Here is a 20,455-nt window from a genome sequence, read left to right on the forward strand (position 1 = left end):
ATTGTAGAACCTTTGTCAGTGTCAGTCATGTGGATGAGTCACGGCCATTGCTTGGCCAATGTGCTCTCTGTGAAAGCCTGAGAGAGTGTTTTCTCTCCATATGACTCTCCTTAGGCACACTCTATATCATTGATCACTTTCCTCTTTGGCCCCATAATCTTGATCAGAAAATTTGGGACACTACCGAGGTACATGACGTTACAGTACAAGTTCTCATATGTCCTGAGTCTTAATTGACCTTATAAAGTTTTTTTAATATAGTTTATATTAATCATGTTCTTAGAAAATGGTAAAATTACAGGAATATTCTCTACAGTAGTGGTTAAGCACTATTTCAGAGGGGATAGATTTAGGAGGCATGGCTTAAATGAAACATTGGGTAATAGGAATTAAGTTTATCATTTTACTTGCATTTTTGTGTTAGGACAAATCTTTAATATTTGATTATAGTATGTGCTACTTGGTAATTTATTATATATACTCTGTTATGGGCAATTTTAAAGCTGTAATCTTCTAAAGATTACAGCCTAATTAGATTAGATTTCTATATGCCTTTTTTTTTTTTGCCAAATAATAGAAAAATATTTCATTTGTTTAGATTTAGATGCTTTGGTAGGAGGAGAAGTTGGAGGACTGGAGTTTGGCAAGTTGCCATTTGGTGCCTGTGAAGATCCTATTAGGTAAGAAGTTGAACCTATCATTTGAATCATAAGATTGTTTGTTTTACTTTTTAAATTTATATTGACATTGACTTTACCATACTTTCTGATACAGTAGCCTGCTGGAATGAATGTAGTACTGAAAATAAGAAAGCACATTGGCTTTCTTAAATTTATTAACTTTACTTGAAAACTTTTCTTCAGAAGAAACATTAAGCATGTGGGCTGAATATGACTAGTGGTTTTTGTACAGCTAGTAAACTCAATGATTTTTATACTTTTAAGGGGTATAAAAGAAAAACATAATAAGAATGTATACACGGTTGAAACTACATGGTTGAAACTACATGGTTCACAAAGACTAAAATATTTTATCTGGCCCATTGTAGAAAAAGTCTGACAATTCTTGATCTATAACATACTTTTCAAAATTGAAATATGATTAACCTATCATAAAATTTTTATTTTTATTTTATTTATTTTTTTGCAGTACCGGAAATTGAACTCAGGACCCTGTGCTTGCCAGGCAAGCGCTTATTCTACTGAGCTATCTACCCCGGCCCAATATATTTTATTTGAAACTGAACAGTTTAGAGGGCCAGCCAAATAGCTCAGTGGATTAAAGCCCCTACACGCAGGGGATGGGGGTTCAATCCCTGGGCCAGCTGTGCCAGCCCCACCCCTGGGGCATGCTGAGACTGTAATTGAGACTGGGCATGGTGTTGTGCACCTATAATCCCAACTCTTGGGGAGCTATAAACAGACGATCACTATGAATCTGATCTAGTAGTGAGAGCCTGAACACCCTGTAGACCTTTCCCTAAAATACAAAAAAAAAAAAAAAAGGGAAAGAAAGAAAATAAACAGTTTAGGGCTGGAGAGATAGCTCAGTGAACTAAGCACCTGCTTAGGCATGTGCGGGAACTAGGGTTTAATACCTGGCACCACTTGCTGTACCAGCCCCACTCCCAGGCTCACTGAGCTGGCACCCAGTCCAGGTATGGTGGTACACGCTTGTATCCCCAGCATTGGGAGGCTGAAAACGGGAGGCTCACTATGAGTCTGAACTGCCTAGTATATTTAAATGGCAGTGGAATACCCTTCTCTGACAAAACTAAACAAAAAAGGGGATACAAATGAAGGACCGTTTTGTATCTATATATACAGAATAGCTAGGATAGATATATAGCTACTTTCTCTTAATTCAATGAGAGGAAAGATTTGTACTAATAGTGTTTGGACAGGATATCATGTCTGCATCTTGTACTATGAATGACCACCACAAAGACATCAATATGAGATGTATTAATTATGGAAACTGACCTACTAATCGGTTTTGAAACTGTCTCATTGCTATTTGTTTCTCAATAAAATTAATAAATTTTTTAAAATGTAAAGAAAAAAAATGAACAGCATAGTAAAACCCTGGACCAAATACATTAAAAAGTAATAAGGGCTGGAGAGTCAGCTCAGTAGAATAAGCACTTCCCTGGCAAGTGCATGGGCCTGAGTTCAATCCCCAGTCCCCCCCCCCCCCCCGCAAAAAAAAGTAATAATAATAAATAAAATAAACAGTTTAGTGGGTTTTAAAAATATTTACAGAGTTGTTAAGCTGTCATCACAATAATCATAAACCTTTTTTTAATCTCAAAAGGAAAGGTTTTTACTCTTGCTGACTCATCCAAAATCCCCAAGGTCCAGGCAAACACTGCTCTGTTCCTTGACTGTGGATTTGCCTGCTCTGGGCATTTCATGATGGAGTCAAATATGTAACCTTTTGTATCTAACTTTTTTTTAAATGTATTTAGTACAGGGTCTACAGGGTGCAGGGTCTACAGGGTCTCACTACACAAATGGGACTCATAGTGATTCTCCTGTTTTCAGCTTCCCAAGTGCTGGGATTACAGGTGCATGCCACCACGCCCAACCTCAGTCACCATCTCATTGTGGTCCGGGGGTGGGGCTGGCAGGCAAGCCCAGAATTGAATCCCAGCCACTGTGCTCTGCCTAAGCAGGCTACTTTAGTCCACTGAGCTATTTGGCCAACCCTAGTTTCTTTCACTTACTATGTTTTTGAGGTTTATACTATAGCAAGAATCAATACTTTATTAATAGCTATAAATATTCCCCTATGAATATACTACATGCCACTTTTTGTTCATCTGTTCATTAGTTGATAAACATTTAAATTACCTGCATTTTGGGTTATCAATAGGGGTTTTAATGTCTTCAAAAAATTAACTTCATATTAATGTGCTGTTATTGACTAAGCCAGATGTCCACAGGTTTATTTACTTTAGCACCATTTTTAACATAATTGTATATATATCTTTGGTTATTTCCTTAGATACATTTATTGAAAAATTCTTGTGTCAAAGGACATATATACAGTATTAAAGCTTTTGGATATATTTTATTTTGTTTATTTTAGTGAACTTCATTTAGCAACTACATGGCCTCATCTGACTGAAGGAATTATTGTGGATAATGATGTATATTCGTAAGTATGTTAAAGAAGTTCAGTGGTTACCAAATACATTTTAAAAAAAAGAACTTCAGTAGAAAAAATTAACTACCAGTGGTTAAAGATTTTCTTTTCTTATGTGTGTATGTTTCTAGTGACATTGGTTGATTTATTTTTGGGTCACTCTTTAGATCTGTTAATACTGTATAGAGTACAAATATGCTTTAGGTTGCTGGTTTTGGAGATATGATTCTTAGTATAGGGATATAATAAATAATTTTTTTTTCCTTTTTTTTTGTATTTTAGGGAAGGGGAAGGGTCTACAGGGTGTGCAGGGTCTCGCTACTAGATTGGACTTATAGTGATCTGCCTGTTTACAGCCTCCCAAGAGCTGGGATTACAGGCCTGTGCCACTGCACCCGGTCTCAGTCGCCCTCTCCGTGGGGCCCAGGGGTGGGGCAATCACAGCAGGCCCAGGGAATCAAACCCCCAGCCCCTGTGCCTGCTTGCAGGTGCTTTAATTCACTGAGCTATTTGGCCAGCCCTAATAGATATTTTGCCTTTTTTTTTTTTTTTAATGTGTTTAGTATAGGGTCTACAGGGTCTCACTATGTAGATACGACTTGTAGTGATTTTCCTGTTTTCAGCCTCCCAAACACTAGGATTATAGGAGCATGCCAGCATGCCCTATCTCAATTGCCATCTCAGCACACACCCAGGGTGAGGCTGGCCCGGCAGGCGGGATATAGAACCCCGGCTACTGCACTCTGTCTAGGCAGGCACTTTATTCCTCTGAGCTATCTGCCCAGCCCTAACAATTTGAATTTTACTATCTTTTAGCAAAGATGTCTTTTAAGCTTAAGATTCAGTGCATAATTCCTTTGAACTTGTCTTAGATTATAAAGAAGCATTTCATGAAGTACTTTAAAATCTCGAGATGATGATCATCAGAATGTGTGAGAATCTTTGATTATTAAATGTTGTAGATTATAAAATATCCATGGCCTATACTTCTGTGCAATGGAAACAGTTTGAAAACTGCAGCAGCCAGTCTCTGAGAAGTAGCAAAAGAGGAAGGCAATTTAATACTTTCCCATTCTGGATGCAAAACAGTGGGAAATAGGACACTTTTCAATTATGTGTTGTTTTTGTTAATGGCAAAAGTAACTTGAATGTTCTTAATTAGATTATTTAGGGATAAAGAAGCAGACTGCTTATCATCCTATTACTTAGAAAAATAGCCAACATCTTGCTGTGTTTATTTCTAAAGTTTAAGTTCTTATGTTTTATATCTTTTTTGCTAATCACAAAATTTTTTTTTTTCTTTTATTGAAGTTTCCCTTTAAGTAGATCCAGTCATCTATTTGAGAAAACAGGGCACTTTTGATCTTTGGCAAGTTTTTATAGTCTTTAATTAATACTGCTGTTAAAAAAAAGGTTGTTCTTAAAATAGTTGTGTACAGTTTCTTGTTTCTCTTTTTTTTTATTTAAAAAATAATCTCATGTTATTAGGGTACATTGCTTCTTGAGAATCATGTTTATATTATTTTTGGTTATTGTGGTTTTTCTTTTATTTTATTTTGGCTTTTTTGAGACAGAGTCTCACCATGTAGCCCAGGCTGGCCTCAAACTCGTAGCAGTCCTCTTGCCCCAGCCTCCTGAGTGCTAGGATTACAGGTGTGCCCCACCTTGCCTAGAAGTTACTGTGTTCTGATTTTGGTTTTTATATTTTGTCTAAGAACTTGATTTACCAAGATTTTTTTTAAAAAAGATTTAGACGAGGAATGGTGGCACATGCCTAGACTCTCAGCTGTCTGGGAAGTTAAAGCAGGAGGATGGCAAGTTTGAGCCCAACCTGGGCAACTTAGCAGGACTCTGTCTCATGGTGATGATAGTGAGGATAATGATTATAATGATAAAAGAGCTAGAATGTATCTCAGTATGAAAACCTGAGTTCAGCCTGTAGTATAAGGGAAAAAACTTACCCAACTGGCTATGTGTATAGGTAGCAGTAAGTTTTGGTTTTGTTTTTGTTTTTGTTTGGGGGGGGGTGGTACCAGGGATTTAACTCAGGAACTTGTGCTTGTCAGGCAAGCACTTATTCCACTGAGCTGTCTCCCTGGCCCCCAGGTAGCAGTAAGTTTTAAAGAGAATCAAAATAGTTTTCTGTTCTATCTATAGAAACCTTTCATTAGATTGCATTTGATTAGTTCATTAATCTTTTAAGCTGTGATAATTGGGATATGTTTATTGTTTTCCACTTTAGTGATTTGGATCCTATTCAAGCTCCCCATTGGTCTGTTAGAGTGAGGAAAGCGGATAATCCTCAGTGTTTGTTAGGTAAGTTATTACATTCTTTATCTAAAATGTCACCAATCCAGCTGTCTTCCAAATTAGAAACTCTGGGGCTGGAGAGATGGCTCAGTGGTCTAAAGCACCTACTTAGAACAAGCTTGGCAAAGCACAGGGACTGCGGTTCAATCCTCCAGCACCATATGCCAGCCAGCCCCGCCCCCTGGTGGGCTGAGCTGGACACACACACACACACACACACACACACACACACACACACATAAATGTAAAATAAATAAATAAAAATTAAAAAAAAAAACAAATTAGAAACTCTGAATACATTCTTTATACTGTACCTTTTCTAAAAAATGTTGGTACATTTTTGATATAATCATCACATTTATCATAGGAAATTTGTACCTTGTAATATATCTTATTTAAAAAATTATTTATTTGGTACATGGTTTCACTGTGCAGCTCAGACTTGTGGTGATCCTCCTGTCTCAGCCTCCCAAGTGCTGGGATTACAGGTGTGCACCACCATGCCTGGTTTCGGTGGCCAGTCCAGTGTGCCCTGGATTCTGGGGCCGGCACATCAAATGGTACCAGCAATTGAACCCATGTCCTTGCATTTGCTAGGCAGGCGCTTAGACTGCTGAGCTGTCTCTCCAACCCCCTTGTAATATATCTTCATTCCTTTTTCCCCATTTCCCCTCCCAGTTTAACCCTTCTTTCCCTCTCAATTTACAAAAGCTTTGTTTGTATTTTTCCCCCTGTTGTTTTTCCTTTTCACTTCTTTCCCTTCCCCCTCTTCCCTCCCTTGTTCCCTTCCCACTTGAAACATTTTCTCCCTACTTCCCAATATCTATCATCCATTTTGGTCCTTATTTACCCTCTGAATTTCTCAACAAGAGAAACAATAGCATATTTAAACGTGTGTGTGTTCAATTTATTTCACTTAAAAGTATTTTTTTTTAATATATTTGGTACAGAGTCTACAGGGTTTTCAGGGTCTCACTACGTAGATCATAGATCAGCCATGTGGTGATCCTCCTATTTTCAGCCTCCTAAACGCTGGGATTACAGGCATGGGCCACCACACCCAGTCTCAATCACTGTCTCAGCGATACCCTAGGGGTGGGGCTGGCACACTGGCGATTGAACCCCGGCTGCCTAAGTAGGTGCTTTAATCCGCTGAGCTGTCTGGCCAGCCCTTTAAAAGTATGTTCTTAAGGTAAATCTATTTACCAAAAAGTCTCAAGTTATCCTTTGTGGCAGAGTGTAGTACTCCTTTATACCATATTTTCTTTATTCATCCACTGATGGGTGTCTGGGCTGTTTCCAAGATTTATTTTTATTTTTTATTTTATTTTGCTCCGAATGCCTTCAGGGCAGGTTTGGCTGGCTTGAGTTGTGGGGATCGAACTTCAGCAACCTGAGCCTGACTGCTTTGTTGAAGCAGCCACTTAAAGAACTGAGCTAAGGGGCAGGCCCCCGCCAAGATTTAGCTATTACAAATTGTACTGCTATAAATGTACATTTATGTACATACTGCACTTCTTTACACCTACCTAGAAAAAAATGTTTATGATTCTCTGAGTTAATGTGATACAGAAGACATTTTTGCAACAGCAGTGAATCCTTTAGAATAGTACTAGCAGGGTTTCTTTCTTGTCTTTTCATTTGCATGAATCTTCACCTCAGAATTCTCCATTATCTTCTCAGCTCAGTTTTATTTGTCTTATGCTTTTATGTTCCTCCCGTTTCTTTCTCCTGCAGCACTGTCCACACTTTCTAGTTAATGGATTTCTCTTTGCCTTTTGTAGTTCCTCTGACCTGTGGCATGTGATGGAAAAAGCAGTGAATCTGACAATCTTCGTTAGACTTCTTCTGTAGAATTGTGTCACCTATTCTTTTCATGGGAAAAGAGGTGTAAAATGCTCGTGTCTTACAGGGTTATTGGAAGGGTTTTTGCCAGATTTTGTGGTGTTGGAGTCTTCTTTGGAGGTGACTTCTGAGTTCTTTCTGTCCTGATTGGTCAGTGCACCCCTGCCATTTAAAGATCCAATTCAAAAATGAAAATTTGAGATGAAGACACACTTCTCAGATGAAGAACACATAGCAAATAAATACATTTTAAAAATTCAACATCACTGTATTGAAGAGATGCAAATTAAAACTGGTGAGATTCTATCTCACTCCAGAAAGAATAACTGTTACCAAGATAACAATAACAAGTGCTGGTGGAGCTGTAGAGAAAAAGGAACCCTTTCCAACTGTTGGTGGGAGCATACAGTGTTGGAAATCAGTGTGGAGATTCCTCAAAAAAACTAGAACTGAGGTCCCATTTGACCTAGCTATTTCCCGTCTAGTATTTTCCTGAAAGAATTAAAAGCATTGCACCACAACATTATATGCATGCTCATGTTTATAGTGGCACAGTTTATAATACAGCCATATCTTGGAAATAGTTCAAATGCTCATCAAACTATGAATGGATAAAGAAGATGTGGGCTTTTTAATATAATGGAATACTACTCTGATGTAAAGAAAAATAAGCTTGAGACATTCCTAGGCAAATGGATACATCTTGAGACTACTGTCAAATGAAATAAATTGGGCACACATGTAAATACTGCATTATTTTTCTGGTGTGAGAAGCCAAAAGTGTAAATAAGGACTAAAATGTATATTAGATATTGTGAAATAGGAAGAAAAATATTCAAATGAGGCAGTGAATAAGAGAGGGGTTAGGGGAAAAGGAAAGAAATAAAAAATAAAGAAAAAAAATGGAACCAAAGCTTTTTTAAATTGAGAAGGGAGGAGGAGTTGAAAGAATGAGAAGAAAATGAGAAAAAAATAATCAAGTTACTTCATGGACAGGTACAAATTCTCTACAATGACTGTAATATGTATAATGTACCAGTAAAATCTGGTTGGAGGTGAAAAAAAAAAAAAAGACTTGGTCAAAACAAGCACCACCAGCAGCTAAATTTTACATGTATTAAAGATAGAAAAAGAAACAGGCTGTGCACCCTGAATTTGGGTCAGATAAAAGTAGAAAAGTCTGCTATCCTCTACAGGATGAGAGCATGCTACCATGAAAAAAACACAGTAGGAAAAAACTCAATGTGGACTGTTCCTTTGTATTTCTCCTTTCTGAGGCTGACATCAGTTTAGGCCTCCTGTGAAAAAGCTCCTCAAGTTCTCACTAGAAGTACAAGTGCAGGCCTTGGGAACTGTTGCAGAATTTTGTAACACCAGGTCATGCCTACTTCTCCACAGTTTTGCCATGCCTGGTCTCTGCCTTAAGATTAAGTAAAATTATATATATATATATATATATATATACATTTTAAAAATTATACGCTAATTGCTCTTTAGATTCCATGGCTATTATTGTTTCCCTTACCTTTTTCATGACTGTATCTCTAGTATATTGAAATCTTGTCAACCCATTCCCCATGTACCTTTCCTTATTTCCCTTTACACTTACTATACTAAAAAAATTTTCTCTATTTCTTCTCATATTCATCATGCACTTGCACTCATAATTGCCTGATATATTCCAACCAGTCAACTGATGGTTACTAAATATTTATTAATGACAGCAATCAAATATTTCCCTAAAGCAGTCTATTTTTCTTTTTTAAAGCTTTTTATCATTTAGGGTTTTTTTTTATATTTATTTATTTTTATTTAGTACAGAGTCTACAGGGTCTCACTACACAGATTGAACTCGTAGTAATCCTGTTTTCAGGGACTGGGGAGATGGCTCAGGGGAATAAGCACTTCCTGGCAGGTGCAAGGGACTGAGTTCAATCCCGGTTCTGCCAAAAAAGAAAAAAAAAAAAAAAAAAAAAAAAACTGTTTTCAGCCTCCCAAGCACTGGGATTACAGGCATGCACCACCATGCCCAGTCTCAGTAGCTCTCTCAGCATGCCCTGGGGGCGGGGCTGGTAGGACTTGTGGTGCCGGGAATGGAACCTCCACCTCTATGCTCCGCCTAAGCAGGTGCTTTAGTCTGCTGAGCTATCTGGCTAGCCCTAGTTTTTTATTTTTGAGACAACATCCTGTTATGTGTAATTCAGCCTGGCCTCAAACTCCTGGCAATCCTCCTGACTCAGCCTCCCAAGTGCTAGGATTACAGTAGGATTACAGGTGTATACCACCATGCCTGGCTATCATTATCATATGGTCTTAATCAGCACTTGCCATTTATGCTAATGGTGAACATTTCAGTTTGGGTGAATTTGGGGCCTTTGGCAGTTACTGGGTTAATATGAAGAGTTTTAGAGTTGGGGAGACCTTGGTTCATATCCTAAACCCACCAATTTGGGCAGGTTTTTAATCTTGTCAAGCCTCAGCATTCTCATCAGGAAAATAGGTAGTAACAGTACATATTTTACAGGATTATTAGGAGAACCAAATGGAATTTTATGCCTGTGTGTATATGTGGATCACGCTTAACAAAATGTCATATAGTAAATGCACAATAAATTGTTTCCACTCTTGTCATTGAACTCTTACATTATGAAATTTACTTACTAAATTGTTTTCTGATACACTGTTTGTCATCTGCTGATTTGTTCGGCAAGTTGCAGACTACTTTAGAATCAAAAGTATTCTCATTTTAAGTTATTGTTCCATAAACTTACCTATGTCTTTGATTAGTTTTTATGAGTAGATTAAAATTTTTTCTACCTTTCTGAAAAAAAGCCAGAAAATAGTTTAGGCTTATATAGAACTAGTTGGTAAATTCTAAGACTTAGATATATACTGTGCAATGTATTTTAGTGCTAGAGGGTCTTGCTAAGCTTTATTTTCTTGGTGTTAACCTACCTTGTCACAATCTTTAGAAGTATCAGACCCATTTCCCCTTATAGTAAGGACATGAGGAATATCAGTAATATGCAGCAGAAGCTGAAATACTTCAGCCTATGTTATTTATCTTAATCCTTTAGAAACATCTCACGACTTTTTTAAAAAATTTGTATTCTTTAATGAATTCGGAATTGTAGGGTAACAAAGTCTGCTACATGCATATTTAATTTAATAGATTTATCTCATTCAAATAGATTAAAAATGGTTGTTATTATTATAATTTTCACCCCTTTCATTTGAGAAGATATTCTAAGGTGAAACTTTTAATATCCCAGGGCATGGAGAAACAAGAATAAGCTATTTTTGAAATAGGATTAATTTTTGTCTTCTTCAGAGGAAAAACTGAATTTTTTTCCTACTATTTCTTAGTAGCTTTATGAAGTACTTTTATTCATAGAACTTATTTCTTTTAGTTAAGTATCAAAAATGGGTAATTATTTTTTTCTGTATAGGTGATTTTGTCACTGAGTTTTTAAAAATTTGCCGTCGAAAGGAGTCAACTGATGAGATTCTTGGACGATCCACCTTTGAGGAAGAAGGAAGAGGTGACCTACTTTTCTTTTTAACATTACTTTCAGGTGTCTCACCCGTTGAGGCACGTTTTCCAGCAACCTTTCATCTATTTTTCTCATTTTGAATTAATTGGAGAAGCAAGTTTTATGGACTAGACAGTGTTTCTTTCCAGGCTGTTCCTGAGCTCAAGACCTTCAATACATCTAAGAAGTTTTTTCTACCAAAAAGTCAGAAGTTTTGAAAATCAGAGTGGGCTGGGGAGTTGGCTAAGTAGAATAAGCGCTTCCCTGGCAAGCGCAAGGGTCTCAGTCAATCCCCAGTTCCTCCCCTCCCCCCCCAAAAAAAGAAAAAAGCAGAGTGCAAAATGCTTATTTTTTGAAATCCCCTGTGGGGAAATAATTTGCCACCTTTGTCATTTTATGTTCGTGTCTCAAATTGAATATGTAAATTAAAATTTCATAATTCTGAGACTATGTAAAATTGATTAATATAAAAATGACTAAACTGTACTGTAACACTTTAATTTGCTAAGATTGGTGATATAATCTATATTCATTTCTTTTTTTATAGAAGTTGCTGATATAACTCATGCTTTGTCAAAATTGACAGAACCAACACCAGTTCCAATTCATAAATTATCAGTTTCAAATATGGTACACACTGCAAAGAAGAAAATACGAAAACACAGAGGTGTAGAAGAGTCTCCCCTGAGTAATGATGTTCTCAACGCTATTCTCTTGGTAACTAGAGGTCTTATTTTTATATGACTATATGTACAAGCATTTATTCCTTATGGATTCAGTCCCTTCTTTGTGGTAGGCTCCAGATTGGGAATATAAAATGAGTAAAACAAATCTACTTTCTAAAAAATTCATACAAGTTAATGTGAAAAGAAAGAAAAGGAAAGTAGATACAACTCTGTGTGGCGTATGAGAATTCTGGCAAGAGGTAGTGAGAACATAGTGGAAGGTCTGGGTAATCTGTCTTGGTCAGGATAATGGGAATCACAGACTACTTCATGGAGAGGTACTTGAGCTGAGTACTGAAGTAAAGATTTTTGAAGCAGAGGAATGACAGAGGCCTGAGAGCATAATGAGCAGTTAGTGTTTTATTAGGGTGCTTTCCTGGGAGTGACAAGGAATGATGCTGGCGAGGTAGCATGCAACCTGCCACACTAAAGCACCACACTTTATTTTGCAATTTAATATTTTAAGCAGAAAATTATTTTTGAGTTTTATCTGGTAACAATGTAGAATAATCTGTATAGTGAAGAATGGATGGGAAATACAAAAGCAGGCTAGGGTGGCTACTAGTTACAATGTAGTAGAATGGGCCTGGCCTGAGAAACTCACAGACCAGGGGTTAATCCTGACTTACTGTATAACTCTGAACAAGTCATTTCATAAGACTAACAAAACCTTACAAGGTTGTTACAAAAATTAAAGGACCCTCTGTGGTATTGCCTAGCATTTAATAGGCCTTTGATAAATGGTAGCTGCTCTTATGGTTAGAACAGTTTATGCATTAAGACTATCTTGGTAAAAACGTTCAAGAGTAATGTAATGAAGAGAATCCTCAATTTAGAAACCTAATCTCAGTTAATCTTGGTACGAACCAGACTTCAGTCAAATTTTCAGCTTGTATATTATAAAGTGTTTGTAGTGGTATTTAACTTAGACCATAGTGTAAAAATGTATTACTTTTTGTAAGTGTGCCTAGTACTGATATCTGGTGTATAGTAATTTCTCAATTTTTAAGTCTCTTGAATATTTTGAAAAGTCTCATGAACATGTTTTTTTCTGGGGGGGGTATCAGAAATTGAGCTCATGACCTTGCTTCTGCCATGCGTATGCTGTGCTGCTGAACTATATCCCCAACCCTCATGAACATATTTCATAATTTGTTCTGAAGTATATATAATAATAGGAATTAGTGGTCAGCATGACTGTAAAGGTTGTGAGAAACATTGAAAATAAATTTCTGTAGGAAAGCCTCCTTCAGAATTGTCCTTAGAGGTTTATTAAAATTATAGTTCAAGGGCCGGCCAAATAGCTCAGCGGATTAAAGCACCTGCTTAGGCAGATGCAGGGGCCAGGAGTTTGATGCCCAAATCCCCAGACCTACTGTGCCGGCCTGTCCCCTGGGTATGATTAAGACTGGGCATGGTGTCCCATGCCTGTAATCCCGGTATTTGGGAGGCTGTAAACAAGAGGATCACTAAAAGTCTGATCTACACAGTGAGACCCTGTACACCCTGTCCTAAATACAAAAAAAAAAAAAAAAAAAAAATGCACACGTGTACACATATACACAGCAGCAACTACTTAGAAAAGATACACTGGTCATTACTAGTTTAGACTGCTTCTCATTTTCCAAGCATGCATTATAAAATTATGGGTTTTTATCGTCACATTTCCAGTATTTCATATATCATGGATGTCCATTCTTGTGGCTTGCCTGGACTAGATATAGTAGGAAAAAATGATCTTAGGCTACATTTAAAATACGTAATATAGTTAACATGTATATTATGAAACTTTATTTTTTCATATTCTAAATTACTAAATATTCTACAGAAACAAGAAGCCTAACTTTAATAATTAAATAAAAAACATTACATATCTGCTTATTTACAGTAAATGCTTATCTTTACAGGTGTGTCAATAGACTGAAATGCTATTACTAGTAATTGCTGCATTGTACTTGCCAAGATGCACAAGTGCATGTAACTTCTGATGCAGGTGGATTTCAATTCAGCTGTGATAGGTATAGAAGGTGGCATCGGCACTATATTGTGCCCTGCCTGCCCTACACAGTGTTCTGTTGTTACCTACACATGGGAATACTAGTCAATTGGGCCATGAAAGATAATCACACAAAAGCATAAGTGTTAGATAAAAGCTTATGGTCTTGCAGAGCTGAATTATTATCTGCCCAGGGCTGCATTTAACTCACAGGTTGAAGGTTGGATATGCCTGACACATAAGAAAACCTGGGAGACAGTTCAGCAGTTTAAACGTGCCTGCAAGTACAAGATCCTGAATTCGATCCGTAGTACTAAAAACAAAACAAAGACCTGTTAATGAGATAAGTACATATTTTCATGAATACCGTATATAGATGTTTTTAAATTCTCTTTTATAGTTTTGTCTAATAATATTAACACATCTTTTAAAAATGTAATAGCATCAAATCACAATGAAGAGATAGTTTTTTATATTTAACTCAAAATTAGATGGTTACTAGTCAGACCTTGTGGCATACTCCTATAATCCCATCATTTGGGAGACTGAAGCAGAGGATGGCTGCAAGTTCAAGGCCAACCTAAGCTGCACAGTAAGTTCAAGACCAGCCTGAACTGTATAGTGAAACTCTGTCTCAAAAACCTGAAAGAAAGAAAGAATTAGATGGTTACTTTCATGAAAACTTTAGTTTTGAAATTGGCCAGTTATATAAATCCTGTGTAATTTGGAAAACATAAAATTTCTGAGACTGTAGAACCAACTGGCCAGTACAATAGGAGTGTTTTTTTTAATGGTAAACTCATTGAAAATTTAGTGAATAAATTATAAAAAATCAACAAAGTAAGAAATGTGGTCTAACATATGAATATTTTCCTTTTTCCCTGTAAAGTTCTTATTCCCTGATGCTGCTTCTGAGAAACCATTAGAAGGAACTGCTTCAACAGACCATAGTGATCCTCCACCAGATAGTGAAGATTATGTAAGTTGGAATTTAATGTTAAAATATTTTAAATGCATTGAATTTCTAGAGGTTTCTGTATTTCTAGTTTGGTAGCTTGTCTTTTTATTTTAAAAATCACCTCTGGAAATTTGAGTAGCATAAACTTCAGGAAACAGTGAAAAATAAGATAAATTTGCTATGCATAGATGTAAGATTTTACTCATTTTTTAATTTTTGCAAGATCATTAAATTTGTTTTGCAACAGCTTCTTTTGCATATGGTATTTCAAAACCAGGCATGAGTGGAGACTTTTTCTTTGCTTGAACCCAGGTCCTCGTACATATTAGGCAAGCATTCTTCCACAGAGCTGTATCCCCAACCCAGAAAACTCTTTAATGAAGCAAAATGTGTGAAATGAAAATCTTACATTCTCTTTATCTTTGAGAAGCAGCAGCATTTAAAAGAGAGTTTTGAAGACATATCAAACTGTTTATGCTAGTTATTGTTGGAAAGTAGATTTCCTCTAGTAAGGGAAAAAAGCAGGGCTTTTTACATGTTCCATTTACACATTGCCAGTTTTCTTTTGACAAATGTATATGCTTTTTATAATTAAAAATTTTTTAATAACACATGAAATTTGAAATATATGTTAAAATTCCCCAGAAGAAGATGAAAGCTGGCTGGGAAGATGGCTCAGTGGAATAAGCACTTCCATGGCAAGCGCAAAGGCCTGCGTTCAATCCCCAGTTCCACCAAAAAAAAAAAAAAGAAAGAAAATGAAAGCTGTAACTTCAGTCTTAAACTGTAGCTTTACTTTTTTTATCTTAACTAGAAATCTTGAAAAACAGATTTACTAAGAATAATGTAGGCAGTAGTTACAATATTTGATAAAAGATAATTTTTATAAGATAGGTTAATTTTAGTGTTAAAATTTCTCCTGCATTTTTGGATTATGTATGTAAATGTTAACAAATTTTGCTTTCTTTTTATATTGTTAAATTTAGAATCTCTACAATCAGTTCAAATCTGCACCGTCTGACAGTTTAACGTACAAATTAGCTTTGTGTCTTTGTATGATCAATTTCTACCACGGAGGCCTAAAAGGTGTGGCACATCTCTGGCAGGAATTCGTTCTTGAAATGCGCTTCAGATGGGAAAACAATTTTCTTATTCCAGGGTAATAAATTTTCCTTTTGTTTAGATAGAATCTTTTGTTTGCTATCAAACACTTGGAGTAATTTTCTCCCTTTAAGGAAATCTGCCCTAGGAAAGTAGAAAGAAACTTGAATTTTAGGTATTCACTATAGCAGATTTATAATAGTATTTTTTAAAAAGTAGAACAGCTTGTCAACGTAAAAGAATAAATCAATTATGCTATGTGTGTATATTGATTTTCATGTAAATAAAATATTTTAGTTAGCATGTGTGTGTATTGCATAAGTTAGTGATCATCAGTGCTAAGGGAGAAAAATAATAGTGGAGAATATAAAATGACAGGTGTTCCAAAATGCTTGCTATCATGTCATTTGACAGTCTCTGATTAGCTGAGTTCTTTATTTGTTACTGACTTTCTCTGGAACTTGGTATAGATCCAGAAATCTATTAAATATAAATTAGAATCACTGGTTGACTGCTAGGAATCTAGTGGTTTAATACAGAAGCAGTCAAAGGTCCCACTGGCAAAAGAGAGTGAAAATCATGATTTTCATAGTGAGACTCCAGCATGATAATTGAGATCTGAATATACACATTAATTTATTTTGTGTGAAATGGGAAACTATGGTAATTACTTCCTGGTGTTTATTTGAAGACTTCCTCTCATTTTAAATTTTTCATTATCTGGAAAGCCATTACCAGCTTGCTATTATGTTTGAAGTGTCTCATATTTGCTGTTGGTGACTAGGATAAAATAAGTTTGATCTTTTAATCATCATATGTGCTGTTCTCCTAGAACTTGGTTTCCATGTCTATAGGAATCTAGTTTTATTTCTTATTAATATAGCTAAAAATTGTGATAATACAAAGAACAGAAGCAATTTTTCTAAAGCTAAGTTTTCTTTTTCTCATTATTTGGTAGATTAGCCAATGGAGCCCCAGACCTAAGATGTTGTTTACTGCATCAGAAGCTGCAGGTAAAAGTTTCCCTGTAACAGCAGTGTGTAAATGGGTCTTGATATAATCAGAATTTTTTCTAATACTAAGAATAATGGGTATAGGCTACTCTTTTTTTTTTTTTTTTTAGGCTACTCTTTAAGCTGCTATGGGTTGCTTATTGTCAAACTGTGCTTCTCAGGGCCAGGGAGATAGCACAGTAGAATAAGCGCTTGCCTGGCAAGTGTAAGGCCTGAGTTCAAGCCCTGGTTCGGAGGGGGGGCGGGGCACACAACTGTGCTTCACAGTAGGCATCTGAAAAAGAAGTAGAGAATGAAAAAATATTCAAGTAGATATAGATTTTGCATTTTTCTGTCACTAATTCAACTGTAATGTGATTTTTTTCTTAAGATGTTAAATTGTTGTATTGAAAGAAAGAAGGCACGTGATGAGGGGAAAAGGATAACTACTTCAGACACTGTAGCTACTGTACATCCAGGGGATGCCGGAAAAGTTGGAGACCAGCTGGGGCCAGATCATACCAAAGATACGGAAAAGGGAGAGATGGGAAAATCTTGGGATTCATGGAGTGATAGTGAAGAAGAATTTTTTGAATGTCTGAGTGATACAGAAGAACTTAAAGGAAATGGACAGGAGAGTGGCAAGAAGGGAGGACCTAAGGAGATGACAAATTTAAAACCAGAAGGACGTCTCTATCAGCATGGGAAACTTACACTGCTACATAATGGAGAACCTCTGTACATTCCAGTAACCCAGGTAGAAAGCAGTGTTTCTTTCATTTTCTTTTTGTTCCTGTTTGACACATTTATGATGGGGCTGTGATTGGTGTGTCTAGGCAACTTGAACCACTAGGCAGTACATTCATGATTGTCTCATCAGGCAGCTTTGTATAAGAGATCCATTTATACCACTGTTCAAGCCAGCAGGAACGTGTTAATATAACTAAGTTCATCCTAATAAAAGATTATTTCTTTTGGATCAGGAAATTCTTTAAAAAGTCATTGTTTAATCCAGATGTGATGGTACACACCTGTTATCCCACACTGTGTGGAAGGCTGAGGCAGGAGTATCGCAAATTTAAGGTCATCCAGGGCAATTTAGTAACTTACTAAGACCATTCAGAATTTTTAAGTTTTTTATCTGCTCAAAGATACAGTCTGAAGCCATTTCACACAGTACATAAAACAGTAGCAACTATTGAGGAATAATGTTTTGTTTCACAATTTTGTTTCAAATGTATTTGTATTTCACAATACATTTTATTGTGAAATAATCAATCCAGAAAAAGTGAAAGCCACTACCAATTCAACTTTTATCCTGCAAAATAACTGTTATTACTGGTTTGGGGTATATTTCTCATACTTGTCTGTATTACGTACATATGTAGTTTTCAAAAAAATGTATACCCACTTCAGGAAAAGAAAGACTTGTATGAATATTTTAATACTTTCCTGTGAATTGCCTATGTAGGATGGATGGATGGATGGATGGATGGATTGTCTTTTTGAGACAGGGCCTTGTTGTGTAGTTCAGTCTAGCCTTAAGCTCATTTTGTAGCCCTGGCTGTTCTCCAACTCCCAACTATCCTTCTGCCTTAGCCTACCAAGTGCTGTGATTACAGGTGTGCACCACCACACCCAGATTTATGTTTTCAAATACAAGGGCTGATCAAAAATTGTGTTTATTTAAATGAAAAAATTTATTGTAGTACAAGATCCATTGCCATTGATTCCTCTCAAAATATTTCCCCTTGCCTCAAACATACCCATCTTTCTTGCCACTTTCTGAAGCAATCCTCAAAGTCCTCTTTTGTGTCTTTATAAGGTCTGCTAAAAAAATACAGTGACTGCTGTTGCATCCCATCCAATGGGAAGGCAGGTTTATAAAACATTATGATGTATACTCATCTACCATATTCTTCAGATCGTACACTAAAACTCTTGGCTCTTCCCCAAGGTCAAAATGAGTATGAAAGGTAAACCATCTTGAATCAATTCAAGACATCAATACCATCATGCCAGCACAACTAAAGACAAAGAGGACTTCCAGAACTGCTTCAGAAAGTGGCAAGAATGAAATGATGGGCCTGGGGGGCGGGGCTGGAGGGGTGGAGAATGGGAGAATTAATAGGAATGCGTCTTCTACCACACATCTTTGAAAAATGTAAACATTCGTGATATTTTCTGATCATACTATATATGTTTTAACTGTACTAAATAGTATCTCCAAGGTTGAAGTAATTCATCTTGCCACCGACAGTGTAGAGTAGTATGGTTATTATATAATGCTTGGTTCATAGTCTGTCTCACCTGATAAATCAGGGATTCCCAAGATAATTTGAATTTTCATTGATTTGCTAGGAGAACTCACTAAGCATGTAGATATGTTCATTGATACCATTTCCTACAGCAAAAGAGAAAAGGTGCACAGGATGAGGTTTGGAGGAAATAATTGTAGTTATATAGAATGTGCTTAATTCCTCTAGTAATGGATTGTGGACATGCATGTGAAATATTATCTACATAGCTGCTTTTTTTTTTTTTGGTGGGGGGCCGGAACCGGGGATTGAATTCAGGCCCTTCCACTTGCCAGGGAAGCCACTTATTCTACTGAGCCATCTCCCCATCCCCTCTATGTAGCTTTTTAAAAGCACAGTGGCCAGAATTTTTACTTGGAACTGGTTACATAAATATCTTTTGCCTAGTTCATACCAAAATTCCAGACTCCTGTAAGGGAAGCAGGTTTTCATCATAAAACATCTTGTTTATGGTGTACACAAATCATTTAAGCATAGTAATTGTGGGAATGATGAGGACTTTTCCTGAGTCCAAGTTCCCATATGTCAGCTTGGGCAAAATCTTAGTAAGGATAGCAGTCTCAGGCCTGCTGTATTAACTCTTTTCTATACTCTTACTATTGTAGGAATTTTAATTTTATGTCTCTGGTGGGTATGAGATTTTCTGTTATTTACATTTCCCTGATGAGTATAGCTAATGAGTGTATTTTTCATATACTTATTGCCTATGTAGGTATCTTTTTGATGAAGTACCTATTGAAGGCTTAATAACAATGTTTTTAGAAGAATAGTTGTTTTTCTTCTTGCTTTGTTAGGAATTCTTTATACTTTTTGGGTACTTAGATGGATTACAAATAAATATAAACCCTTAGATATTTGTATTGAAAATGTTTTCTTCAGGGCTGCGTATGATGGCTCCTTTAATCACAGCTTTTGGGAGGCTGAGGCAAGAGGTCACTGTGGGTTCAGAGCTACCCTGGCTACAAAGTGAATTCAAGGCCAGCCTGAATTGTGTAGTGATACCCTGTCTCAGAAAGAAAAAATTATTTTTTCTCTTCATTATATTTTTATTTTCTTAATACCTTAATTGTTCTTAATTTTAATAAAGTCTGATCTACCAGTGCTTTTCATAAGGGAATAGTGCTTTGTGTGTTCCACTTAAATCTTTACCTACCCTAAAGTTTTGAACATATTCCCTCTTGTTTTCTTCTGGAAAGGTTTATTGTTTCCACTATTGTATTTATGCTTGTTATCTGTCTCAAATTAATTATACATTTGATATGTCAAGGTCAATTCTCTTTTATTTTTGGTCAAATTATTCTGTCATTATCAAAAGATCTACCATTCTCACTGAGTGGTAGAAGTGTCTAAATATATATGTATAGTCAAGACCGTGTTGGCCCATTTCTGAAATTTTGACATTAATTAATCTGTCCTTGTGCCAATAAGTGTCACTATTATGATAACTTCATAATAGCTCTCGCCTGGACTCACTATGTAGCCCAGTCTGGCTTTGTACTCTCAGAAATCTTCTCAAGTGTCTATTAGATT

At 36.4% G+C, this 20,455-nt stretch overlaps 1 protein-coding gene across 1 annotated transcript in view; it reads left to right on the plus strand.

Moving 5' to 3' along the window:
- Positions 1–20,455, plus strand: part of Rab3gap1 (RAB3 GTPase activating protein catalytic subunit 1) — a 106,070-nt gene that overhangs the window by 50,861 nt on the left and 34,754 nt on the right. The window contains exons 9-17 of the mRNA XM_004626382.2: positions 599–680; positions 3,091–3,159; positions 5,390–5,463; positions 10,752–10,844; positions 11,383–11,552; positions 14,446–14,535; positions 15,501–15,673; positions 16,574–16,628; positions 16,999–17,364. Of these exons, the coding sequence (XP_004626439.1) occupies positions 599–680; positions 3,091–3,159; positions 5,390–5,463; positions 10,752–10,844; positions 11,383–11,552; positions 14,446–14,535; positions 15,501–15,673; positions 16,574–16,628; positions 16,999–17,364 (1,172 nt within the window). The remainder of the gene's footprint in view (positions 1–598; positions 681–3,090; positions 3,160–5,389; positions 5,464–10,751; positions 10,845–11,382; positions 11,553–14,445; positions 14,536–15,500; positions 15,674–16,573; positions 16,629–16,998; positions 17,365–20,455) is intronic.

This window comes from Octodon degus, unplaced genomic scaffold (genome assembly GCF_000260255.1).
Source record: "Octodon degus isolate 3935 unplaced genomic scaffold, OctDeg1.0 scaffold00014, whole genome shotgun sequence".
Lineage (NCBI taxonomy): Eukaryota > Metazoa > Chordata > Mammalia > Rodentia > Octodontidae > Octodon > Octodon degus.